Here is a 12916-nt window from a genome sequence, read left to right as displayed (position 1 = left end):
AGCTTTGTTTAAAGGGACCCTATAATGCTTTTTGGGGGGTTTGCCTCCGTAGTGTGTTATAGGTGTTTGTGCGTGTAAATGGTCTGCAAAGTTCCCTCCAGAGGGAGCATCTCAACGTGTCACAGTGGAGGCACAACATACAAATATGAACTTGAAAATGAGCAGAATAGGGCCCCTTTAAGACAGATCAGAACTAACATGTAGCATTATTGATTATATTATGATATATATATATAACTTGTTGTGCATTCTTGCGTTTTAGACCACTATTTAGAGCTCATCCATGTGGAAGTCCATTGAGGATTGCTTGCATCAATGTGTTATACACGCTGATGCAAGAGCAGGATAATACACAGGAGATTACTGGCACGGGGAGGCTGTGTTTGGGTGTGTTCAGTTTGATCGAAGGACACACTAGTGTGAAGTCCCTTGTGTTATTTCTGTTATTTCATGTCTGGAGACATGAGGGGAAGATTGCAGAATTACATTTGCCCACGCTGGTATGAGCTGTGAAACCATCACAAAGCTCTCTCAGAACGTCATGGCACCCACCCAGACGCCCTAAATGTGATGGATGGGAATCTCTGAGAGCGTGAATGATATGAGGTCAGTGAAAAAAGAAACGAAGAAGCTGGGCTGCTGTTGTCTTTGAGGACACTTGGCTGGAGCCATGGAATCGTCTGCTGCTCTGTAATACAGCATCAGGCCAGTGGGCAGGGAACCCAGCCAAGATGAAGTCAGTGTTTGTATCCGGAACAGCCTCCACGGACCGCTGTCCTTTGGCGGTCAATGAGCTCACTTTGTGTTTCAATCAAAATTAGGCAATTTGGATGGAAGGCAGTCATGCATCAAGCAACAGTTTGCTTTGTCCTCTGAGTTGGAAAAGCAGGAAGAAGATATAAAACTTATAGTGATTGTAGGCTGAGGACATGCCCTTTCATAACAGAAGTTTTCAAATAGCTGCGTTGTAGACTCACTTCCCTTCACACCGCAATCACAAGGACTGTTTATCTTGAGAACTATCAAGATTACGTTTTATCCTGGATCATTATTTGAGTGTTTTTTAGTAGCTTGAAGGGAGTGCTGCAGTGTAACTGCGAGAAAGACATATTTGTGTAACGTTTTTGCAGTTGCTTGAGGGCTTTTTCTCACCAATGCTATAACAACATGGGGCATTTTGATGAGAGTGTTTGAGGTCCAATCATGTTTTTCCGGAGCTACAGAAGTATTCAAGGACGAGGCTTGAACATCGACACTCTGAATTAATTGTGTTCCTTGTTTGCTTTCCAATTTCCAATACAGTCATCCAAATTGGTAGTTAATTCCGGTATTGTGTGTGTATTTTTTGGAAGTGTGTGTGCATGCACAGCACTGGTTGATCCCCCTCTGGGCCTGCTCTGTGCTCGGCTTGATTTCATCAGCGGGGGTGGAGCTCCAGCAGACACATTCATCTGGACTAAGGCACCGTGAATCAGCCTGGGGAGGGTGCAGGTTTAAAGAAATAGTGACAAGGAAACCTATTTTCATAACCACTGTCTTGGAAGAAAGAAGGGGGCAGGAGGGAGGGGGTGTGAGGACAGCTGCAGGGAAACGGGATGCTGCGAGGTAGAGAGGGGATGCTGAAAAGAATGGAGTTCTGTCAGAAAATTCAGCATCCGTTTCAGCGGCCCGAGGCTGTGAGTTGTCATTTAAAACATTTTCTCTGCAACAGCCCACTCTGTTTGCAGCAGTGCCTCTCTGTGCAGCACAGCGTAGTTTCCGGAGGAAGCATCCAGTGTTTGGGTGCAGGTTTCTTCAGGATCGGTGACATAAGGATTATTAAAGCTTTTATAGTGCACAGCCTGTTCTTTCCACACTTTGTGGCGAGGCTCCAGCTGCAGTGTTGCAGTTCACTGAATGTTTTATATGATTCAATTGGAAATGCAATGGTTTGTTCTCTCTCTCTATCCACACCCCCCTTCTCTCTCTGCGTGTGCCTTCGTGCTTATTTCCTCTTTTCTCCACACTGTGTACAAGTGGACACACATTTCTATGAACCGCACGGCAATAAACAGAAATCACTTCTTGAGTTTCTGCTTTTAAAAAGAGCAATTCCACCGTCCCCGCGGTACTTCCCCACTCCTCAGTACACGTTTTCCTTTGTGGGAATGATTTGTTATTACTCACTTTAATTGGTAGGATTAAAATCAATTCCCCCCATGAGCAACAAGGTTTCATAAATCACGGGGCGACGTCGTTTTGTGGTAAAGCTGATGTATCGCGTCTATTCAGCCGGTCAGCAATCGATCATGAAAATGCCCATGAATCTTCTTGACAGGTTAAATGGTATTTACTCTGCAAAAAGTGAAGTGCCGACTAACTGGCTCGTTGCAACTCTGCGTGATACCCTTGACCTTTCTGTGTTTGCTGCGGCGGTAGCCTCTTAAATTATCAATGAGGGGAGGCATTGAACCGCGGTGAGGTGGACAGAAAGCACAAAGAACCTTGCATGTATTTCAATAGACTCAAGCCACTGGTGTAAAAGTTTCCATAATGGCGGTGTTGAAACCACACAAAGAATCAAGGATGTTACAGGAAAGTGATCAGCAGACACACTTGTGATTGTTACTCATTTCTATGATTTATTGGCTTCTAATGGAAGTATAAAACAGGCTTAGTGCTCTTAATGGAAGTCCCCTTGAACAAGAACATCAGCAATGTCGGTAAATGGCATATAAGCTTATTAATTTGGTCAGGCTGGTCTTCCTAATCCCTCTGTCTTTTACATTTGATAACCCCAGCTGTCACCTTCTCCACTTTAAATCCCAGACATCTCTTCTGTCTGTCTGCTCGATGGTAATTGCATTGTGTGTGCCAGCCGATGGCTTCCTGTTTGGCTCTTTACTTTTGTATTTGTACACCGTGAAGGCAATGGAGCGTGGAGAAGATGGAGCGTACCTCCAATATGCTTCCAGTATTGTAATATCACAGGACGATATTTCCCACGGGCCTCTTTCATTAAGTTTACTGTGCCAGCTCTAACTTTTTATACATGTTGGCTTTTATTAGCTCTGCGTCTAAACATTACATGACAGCGAGGCGAAAAGGTTAATAGCACGGCGACTGTGAGCATGTACGTCTTGTATTGTCTGTCACCTGTGGTGGAGCACATTATATCAGACAAGCGTTTTTAAAGAGCGACAGTTTGAGTGCCTGCGTGCGCCTCGCTGTGCGTTTCCTTTTAAGAAGCATTTCACTCATTGACAGACGGCTAAGATATTCCCTACTAATGACTCTCTTTGGCCTTTTCTCTTTCACAGCTCCCATCAACCCTCACCTGAGTAAGTAATGTGCACCTCACTTAGCATGGCTCAGCAGAGAGTGAGCTCCTTATGTCGCAGCACAGTCTGCCAGAACAGTGGGGAGACTCCAAGTAACTGCACATCCCGTAGAGATCTGACTCTCAACATGTCACACTGCACTGGAACATCCTTCTAAGTATCCTTACCTAATGAAGTATGATGAGTTTGACTTCCTTTTGAATCCTGCAGCAGGCCATCTGACATGTTGAGAGCTTTACATCTCTGCAGGACATTGTGCATTTTGGATGGAGTGTATTTGTGTGTGTGTGTGTGTGTGTGTGTGTGTGTGTGTGTGTGTGTGTGTGTGTGTGTGTGTGTGTGTGTGGTGTGTGTGTGTGTGTGTGTGTGTGTGTGTGTGTGTGTGTGTGTGTGTGTGTGTGTGTGTGTGTGTGTGTGTGTGTGTGTGTGTGTGTGTGTGTGTGTGTGTGTGTGTGTGTGTGTGTGCGTGTGTGTGAGCACATTTGCACGCCCTGTGCTTTGTGAGCATGACTTATGCATGCATCTGCGCCGTATGTTTATCCTTTAATGTTTAGTCCCATTTATGACACATTTCATTGTCGAAACTTTACAAATTCGCATTATTCACGCCTTGAGAATCCTCTCTTAATCATTGTCTGCCGTGCTGCATTGTGCTGCCGTGTACCGCGGTTTATTTATTTTTATAGATACACATTTTGGTGGGTGTTCGCACAAACATTGCCAGCATAATAACAAACATCCTAATCACCAACATCATTATCCAAATCCCCGAAGGAAGCTATCTTACCTGCACGCCTCCTCTTCCTCCCTCCTTCCTCTGCCTCGCCTCCAAATCCCCCTATCTCTCCTGGGCGCACAAGGCGAAAACATTTAGTTTAGCTCACAGTGGATGAGGGCGTTTGTGTCTAGCGCCGGGAGCTAGACCTCCATTTAAATCTGCATCCCTATGAGGAGAGGAGTCAAGAGTGCTCACAACCCAGCCCCCCCCACTTCTTCCTCTCCTAGACTCACTTTCCATCTCACTCTGCCTGGCAGCAGCTCTGCCCTTCTTCCTTCCCATGGTCCACCCACACTACCTCAGTCTATGTTACCTCCATTACCTGAGCAAAAGCTGCAGATTCTGCGCCTCTCAAGGTCACCACTCCAAACTGCTCCCAGCTACGTTTTAATAAATCAATGAATATTTATCAGAACACATGCCTGCATCCTGAATCCAAATGTTCCTTTTTACTATCTCTTTGAGGACACTGCTCAGCAGCGCCGTGTCCTCTGGTTAGGTGTTATTGCTTTGTCTGTTACATGGATTAAATGGAGATTTTGACACTGTTGATCCTGCCGGTTCCCTCTTCATTATGGGCTAGTTCCCTGCACGTGTGATTTCTGAATATAAGTGCGGTCTCTGTCCGGCATTCACTGACATGTGACCCATTTTAACCCCACGCCAGAGATGACTTTAATTCATTTCTTGAAGGTTGATGAAACTTAGCTTCACTGCCTCTCTGCACACTCCACTAGTTTAAAAATGGCGGTCTTGCAGAGTGATGGAGGAGAAGAGAGGGCGAAGGGTGAGCACCCAATATCTCCACCTGCACACCCACTAAAGATAAGATGAAGAGCTGGTGTCAATTTTAAAAACTGATTACAGACACTACAATACATCCAAGGACAACCATTTTTACATTCAATCTTGAAAAAAGGGTTATTTTTTCATTCACAGTCATTTATTTACGCCTCATGCTACTTCTAGAATTGTATCTATTAAACTATGATACATTTAGAAACCCAATTTTATGTTTCCACCCTCTTTTCCACACACACACACACACACACACACACACACACACACACACACACACACACACACACACACACACACACACACACACACACACACAAACTGCCATTGGGTGCTGCTCTCTTCCTGCAGAGACTTCCTTTCGTTGTCAGGAAAAATAGCAAACGCACTCATGACGTCTCCACCGCAGTCAGTGAGAGGTCACATCTTAATTTAGAAACTCTTTTACAGATAGTGTGGTGTAATTAGGACTTTGCTGTTATGTATGCCCCGGGGACATGCACACACTCATACATCTCATAAATACACAGTAGGTGTCGGGCTGCACGCTAACTGTACCTACGAGGCAGTGTGTAAGATCTCACTCTTTCATAATGCTGTGAATGTTAGAGCCTGGTTCTGCTCTGTCGCTCACCAGGAGAGTTCCACTGCAGCTTTGAGGAGGAGGCCATCTGCATGTTCACCCAGGACAAGAATGACGATTTTGATTGGACGAGGCACAGCGCTGCTACCAGAGACACCAAGTACACCCCCAACACCGGGCCCAGCGGGGACCGCAGCGGTTCCAAACAGGGTAAGAACTTCTCAAAGTCTCAATTGTTTACTAAACACATCCCCATACATTAATAGCACATAGCATAGCTTTAGTAGGACTAATGCTTAGTATCTAAGAGTTTAACCCGGTTCAAATGGTATCCACCAACTAAATGGGCCTTTTCAGTGGTTTTCAGTTTTCAATTGGGTGCTACACCAACTAGTAGCAAAGGCGTAATATCATTTGACGTTATATGGAGAGCCCACAAGTCCTTAAGGATGTAGGTTGGGGACAATTGATACAAATGACATCAACATACATCCTGGAGACCAATGCAAGAGTCACCTGAGAGACCGAGAATGTTTTGTCTTTGTGTATACAATGTTAAGTTTCACTTTCACTTCACAATCATAGTTAATTTAACCCAACCACAATAATTTCCCTAACCTAACCAAGTACTTTTTTTTGCCTAAACCTAAAGAAGTTGTTTGTTTTCTGTTCAAAATGTTACGCTCCATTCACTTTACCTTGTGTTGATTTACTTTAACTTTAACAATTTAAGTAGGTGCAGTAGGCCCAATTGACACATTATAATATTCATGAGAACCACTCATAATGCTCATGCAACCAGCTGATGACATTTAAAATGGCCTTTAATGACCAAGAAACCGAACAATAGCAAAAATGTAAGGAATGGATTAAACAATTGATGATGTTCTCTAACGTCAAAGTCCAACATTATCATGCTCAGCTAACTAGCTTACTCCCTAGCTATAAACATACTATTTAAAATGATGATGTATGAAATCTTTGAATATTCAAATCTGTTAGACACTTGTATGTATGCCACTTCACTGAAAACTCCATTCTCAGCGTGCGCCTGCTGAACGCCTCAAGTTTTCACACCACACTAAGATTTAAGGTGAGCACACAGAAACGTTCCCCCTGTCAGCAGATTTCAAAACAAACTCTGCACATAAATTATTCTGCGCAGTGAAACCCAAACATCCAAGTGGAGTACAATGAACAATAAACCAAGTTTTATTACCGGAGAGGGACTTTTACAAAAAAAGATGCATCCAGTCAAGATAAGTTGTCAAAACAGAAAATAAATCTCTGAAATAAGTACGAAATTGGACCATCCATTTCATTCAACTTCAGATTTAAGCTGACTCCTTTGTTAGCTCAGCTTTTCGCAACTGTCATAGTGAATGTGTCTGAGACATATTCAGCAACAGGTACCGGAAGAGAGAGAGCACTGGAGTGAGCAAAAGGAGAGAAGTTTGGGTCAGATTAAATGTGAAAACAGGGTTCCGACCAACTCATAAAGTTAGCATTAATAAGCTAGCTACCTGATAAAACCAGCTAGCAACCATTTTCATTTCTAACAACAAAATCAACAGCCTATGGCTAGAAAATAGTAACACTTAATGGGAATATGCATTGTTCTCAAAATAACTGTGAGTTTAAATCTGCCTCCTCTATGTGTTCTTATGGAAATTATATTTTGACCCAGATAGCTACAGGGGGCCTAGCAAAGGGTCGGCTTATTGGTTCCTTTGATGAATCATCATTAAGGAGATTATTTGATTGAACATTCCCTTTTATAGCTTAGTTTATACTCATGGGGGCACGGTGATTTCTCTGTTCACAACAGTCCAATCATGTGTAATAACCTGGGCTTGGATTGGAAACTCTGCTTTGCCAATGGTAGTGTGAATGTGTGTGTCTATGTGTTAGACTTGTTCAGTGTATCCCTGTTTTTACACCACACATGCTGAGAAAGACTTCTGCTCCACTGAACTAGAATATGTGTATGCAGAGAAAAGATATATAAAGTTAGATACAAATCACCTACTGACTCAACATTCACTTATCAGTGAGCCAGGTAGGGAATATATTTTTCACAGCTTGGGGTTTATAGATTTAGCTGAACAATCATATTGCAATTTATGCAGGATTAAGAAAAAAACACAGTTGTTGTAAGTGTAAGCGGTTATTTTTGCCAGCTGTCAGAGCGGCTCTGAACACACTGCACCTGCTCATTGGATTGGAAAAACCTCGGTTGAATGCACACATTTAAATGGACACCACTCTGTTATTTCCTATGTAATCCATGCATGAATAAATGAATCCCTAGTGCACCAGGCAAACAGTGTCATTATCATGTCATTGCTAAATTACCTGGCAAGATGTAAAATTAGCATTGAATGGATTGTACCAACTAAACAAACAGTTCACAAAAAGTTTCACTTCTTCATTTTCTTATAATAAGATAGAAAGAATCCAGTGTTCTTGGCTCTATAATAGATGTTATTCTCTGTACACATTGTGTCATTTGATGCAACGCAATTAAACAAAAAGCAGCCTTGATCATTTAAATGTTCTCTGCTGCTGTTTCCATGGGTACCTCAACCAGATAAATATGCACAGGAAAAAGTATCCAATACTGTATGTAAGTTACATGTGCAGGTATTTAATATTCGAGAACTTAATGAATAAAGAATAAAAAATAATTGGATTTGCAGGATTTCATATGAATCTGCTGATGGGTGGTATCTTTGGTGGAGTATAAGTGCCTATTATGGCGCTGTGGCACCGGCAGCAGCTGAAGCAGTAAATAATGCATTGGCTTTAATCACCTAATGGTTTCCAAATGTCCAGCATTTCATTACCGGCCCCATTCCTCTTTTCGTATAATTATCTGATATGAGATTCAACTGAGGGAGATATTCCATTTGATTTTGGCTGCAGGGGCGTGCTCACTAGCTACCTTCCCTGTGCCGGTGGCAGGGTGGAGATTGGCTTTAGATCATGTGGCGCAGACACGACCGGGGGGGGGGCAGTTTGACTCGCTGCCGTCACCGTGCTGTCCGCCACCGTCAGACGGAGGGAGCAGAAATGTAACCCCATTGTTATCGCCTTGATTCGCCCCTGGTTGTTGCTATTAGTCCGAGATGGCAAAAGTACACACATCCTTTACTCAAGTAGAAGTACAGATACTCGTGTTTAAAAATACTCTGATAAAAGTAGAAGTACTGACTAAACTTCTTTACTCAAGTAAAAATAAAGAAGTATGGGCTTCGAAATGCACTTAAGTCAAAAGTACCCATAACTAGCAGCTGTTTTAAAGAGTAACTGACGTCCCTTTATATTAATAGAACAATAATGTCATTATTAGCTAATGAATGTTTCCATGCTGAACAACGGCAACATGGCAACGTTTTCATTGGTCCCTGTTCTTTAGAGAAGACCAGGAAATGACGGATACACGGATCGTGTTCAAATCAACAGGCACGCAATGACTCTAAATAATAATGATAAGGCCACCAAACACAGATTAAAACTAAAGTAACGTGCCTGTTTTGAAAATGTAAGAAGTAGAAAGTACAGGTATTTGTGTTAAAAATGTAAGAAGTGAAAGGAAAAAGTCGTCAGAAAAATAAGTAGTGGAGTAAAGTACTGATACCAGAAAAATGTACTTAAAGGTGGGGTAGGTAAGTTTGAGAAACCGGCTCGAGATACACTTTTTGTTATATTCCATGGAATGCTCTTAACATCCCGATAGCAATGAATATCTGAAGTGCTTTGACAAAAAATCCATACAAAAATGTCATCTGTGGAAGCCGTAATACTGTAAAAAGCACGACCAATTATTTTAGCTAGCCCGGCTAAAATAACTGGATGGCCTACCTGCCTGTCAGCCTTCCATCTGTGCACAAACTTATCTCGTGCCCTCATTGGTCATGTGCACGTTCGTGTGTGTTGGAGGAGGGGCTCTGTAAGGAAGTGGCAGATTTTTTCCGGCTGTGTATTTTCAAATTCTAGCGCACTCGAGCTGGTTTCTCCAAAATTACCTACCCCACCTTTAAGTACAGTACCGAAGTATTTGTACTCCACTACTTCCCACCTCTTCTATTAGTCAAAATAAAACTGTCCTACTGCCCCTTATCTCTTATACAGAGGGTTTCATTTCCATCATGCCATCGCAAACTGGTTGAAAAATGTGCCCGAGCATGACCAAGGAGGACTCGTGGTGTCTACAGTGACAAATGATTTCCCGGTGTATCTGTGGGCAATCACAAAGTAGTTGTGGGACTCTGAACACTGTCTGACAAACGCTCTCATATTTTTCAAAGGGTACATCTACTGTGCAGTTTCCCAGGAAGGCACAACGACTTTGTCCTGTGTCCTGAAGACAGCCACGAGGCATATTCAGATAGCACACTCTATATACAGCACTACATAAAGAAACGGAATACATTTGCCCTATAGGGGATACAAAATGAAATCTGGGAATGTGACAACAGGACAGGAAAGATGAGTAACCTGACAATCTGACGGGTTTAGAAGCATCTGCCCATGATAGACTACTACCTAAACTGTCTGTTAAACATTCCTTTAAAATATATCCTCACAATTTGTATTTGCATTGATGGATTATTACTAAACCAGGGTTCAACCACCTTTGGTTTTTCACCCAAATAAAGTGATTTAGATAATGTGGCTTGAGTCTTGGCTTGTTCCCAATCTGTATAATCATCTCAGAGCTTGTTTTTATTGATTCTGTGGGTATAATTGTAACACTGACTGTCTTATTTGTGTTTCTAGGTTTCTACATGTACATTGAGACATCAAGACCACGGAAGGAAGGGGAGAAAGCGCGACTCGTCAGTCCGTTTTTCAACGTACCACCTAAAAACCCTTACGTTATCACCAACCCGCCTGCCTACTGCTTCGGCTTCTTCTACCACATGTATGGGAAGCACATAGGTAAGACACGCTCCTCATTCCTTCACTGTCTCCAGTCTATACAACAAATGTGTGTGTGGGTTTAATCTGCCATAGAGTTCATCCCCTGCTGAAAAGATCATCTTAATTTATAATCACTGCTCAATGGTTCATGGAAACTGATGAATAAAAGCATAATTAGAGTCGTTCTTTAAAGAATCTGTCACTCGAGCAGCAAAAGCAACTTGAAGTGAGTTTAAATTGCTTTGGCTATTCACTGCTAAATGAAGGAGATGCATTCTTATCTATGTGGAACTAAATAACAGTCAATGAACCAACACAACAAATTTACCAAAGAAAACTCCATCATCTGTTGGACGTCACACTGGCTTTGAAACATTAATGGAGAGATGGTTTTTCTTTCTCTCTGTGTTTCACAGCAGTAGGTTTTTACTTCATTTTGTCAAAGAATTGTTGTTTATGAGACTCACTGCTCACTGAGGAGAAAAAGTCAAACGACGGCACTTTTTTCCAACTGAATCTCAGTCCTTTCCAGAGAGTTGGTCCCATGTCAGGTGTGGCGGGGAGTTTTTTAGTAAGTGCAGCTGTCAGATGTTTGAAGCAAAAGATATCTCACTTTTGCAACAAACCTCTTCAGAGGTGTGTACACAAATCCTGGGCATTAGCTCTTACGTTCCTCTCTGAATGTAGATAACAAGCTTGTGTGGCCCATTTGAAGATGGCAGAGCGACTGAAGGAGCCTCCTGTGGCTCGAGTCTGTCTTTTAGGCTTACTCCACCGGGGACCCAATCAGCCAACCCCAACACTCAGGCTCTGACTGTGTGACTGTGACTTTGGGACAGAAGACAAATAATAAATAACTTTGGCACAAAAGCTGCAGACTTACATTGTTAAGGCTTCTTTTTGTGATTTTTACTGTTTGGCTTTACCCTGAATCATTAGCTACTGCACAGGTTCTTAGGGCAGGTGAGGAGCAGGAGCCCCGCTGGGGGGGGGTTGCAGGGTCACCGTGGTATCATGGGGGCTGGATGCTTGTTAAGGCTTAAAGCAGTTTGTTAGATGGTGAGCTAATATTGTGCATTCTAGGTTACAAAAGATGATGTGTCCTTCTTTTGTTATTTCGTTTTTCTCTTAGGTAAGAGAAACACTTTTACCAATGTGTAGTGTGAATTGCTTATAGCAGATTTAATAAGTGATACCAAATATATATATAGTATTGATGATTAATAACTTAATAGGATGTATCGTGTAAAACCACACTTTATATTTAAGTTTCCATTTTATTTATTTGTTATATTATAATAACATGTTAGTTCAGCATAACACACAAAGTAATATTTTTTCGCATTCAAAATCAGTTCACTTGTTCAAAGTTGGGTCTGCCTCTGTTGATATGGTCCCTTGTCTCTGGTCAGTTTATGTGTAATAGTCATAGGAAGTAGTTGAGGTCATAAACTTGAGCAGCTTGTAGCTAAATATTATTCCCTCAGTTTTTGCTGGCCTGTAATAATTTGTTTGCAGTCACCAATCATTCGCTACAATTTAAACATTTACTGTGAAAAACGTATTTGTCTCACAAGGACTTGCCGGAAAGTTTCTCTAAATAACAGTACATTTTAATGACTAATTTAGAAAATCTAAGTCAAAGTTTGAAAGAAAAAAACATCCTTAAATCATTTGTGTTTAATACTCGAAAATCAAGGAAATGGTGTGGTTTAATCAAATTGGAATGACAGTGTCCCAACAACCCAAATAACTCTCCCTAAGAGCATACTGCCAAATCCTGATGGGTGCATGAAAGTACCCTTCTTCCAAATGTGGCTCCCTCACAATAAAACAATGACAGACAAAAAACACAAATATATCCAAACTATGGCAGATTATTTGTGTTCATGTTTACTTTTATAAGGAAGCTGATGGGCCTTAAGAAAGAAAATGACATTGCAAAAGACAAAAACATAGACACAGAAACATCAAGTGAACTAAAATGACGGCTGCCCTAAAAATATATTTAATAAACAAAAAACAATTAGAAGGAAAAAAAAGATATTAAAGGAAGTTGGAATAGAGAGACATGATAGTAACTGGTCTCTAAGAGGGGACAGGGGGTTGCAGATCTGTGCTCATTAAACTTTATGTTCAATAAACTGTGAAATCACTACAGGCTGGCAACTGCACTCGACTCTGCTTTGAAAAGATGTTTACAGCGAGCATTTGGCTGCATTTACCTCAGTATTCTGGTGAGACCTTGATGGTATCAGCTCCATCTCCACCCTCCACCTGCTCCGCTCCGAGCTGCTGCTGGAACTGCTGCTCCGACTCCCCCCCCCCCCCCCCCCCCACCCCACTCTTTTCTTTTGAGTGTGATGGCTTATATGTTTTTCTTAAGCAATATTTGTATTTTCTACTATTTCATTTCCTTTGAAGTTTGTTAGCTGACTCTTATTTGAATTGGTAATATAAAAAGGCTTTCAGATTGTCCTATTGAGGAAAAGGCACATTTTCAAAGATGTG

General features: G+C 41.8%; 1 protein-coding gene across 1 annotated transcript in view; it reads left to right on the top strand.

The window, feature by feature from the left end:
• The window catches only part of mdga2a (MAM domain containing glycosylphosphatidylinositol anchor 2a), a 176072-nt gene that overhangs the window by 151284 nt on the left and 11872 nt on the right, over positions 1-12916 (top strand). The window contains exons 13-15 of the mRNA XM_034150816.1: positions 3300-3320; positions 5534-5689; positions 10262-10423. Of these exons, the coding sequence (XP_034006707.1) occupies positions 3300-3320; positions 5534-5689; positions 10262-10423 (339 nt within the window). The remainder of the gene's footprint in view (positions 1-3299; positions 3321-5533; positions 5690-10261; positions 10424-12916) is intronic.

The sequence above is a fragment of the Trematomus bernacchii genome, unplaced genomic scaffold (genome assembly GCF_902827165.1).
Source record: "Trematomus bernacchii unplaced genomic scaffold, fTreBer1.1, whole genome shotgun sequence".
Taxonomy (NCBI): Eukaryota; Metazoa; Chordata; class Actinopteri; order Perciformes; family Nototheniidae; genus Trematomus; species Trematomus bernacchii.
Note: the sequence above shows the minus strand (reverse complement) of the source record. Positions and strands in the feature narration are given on the sequence as shown.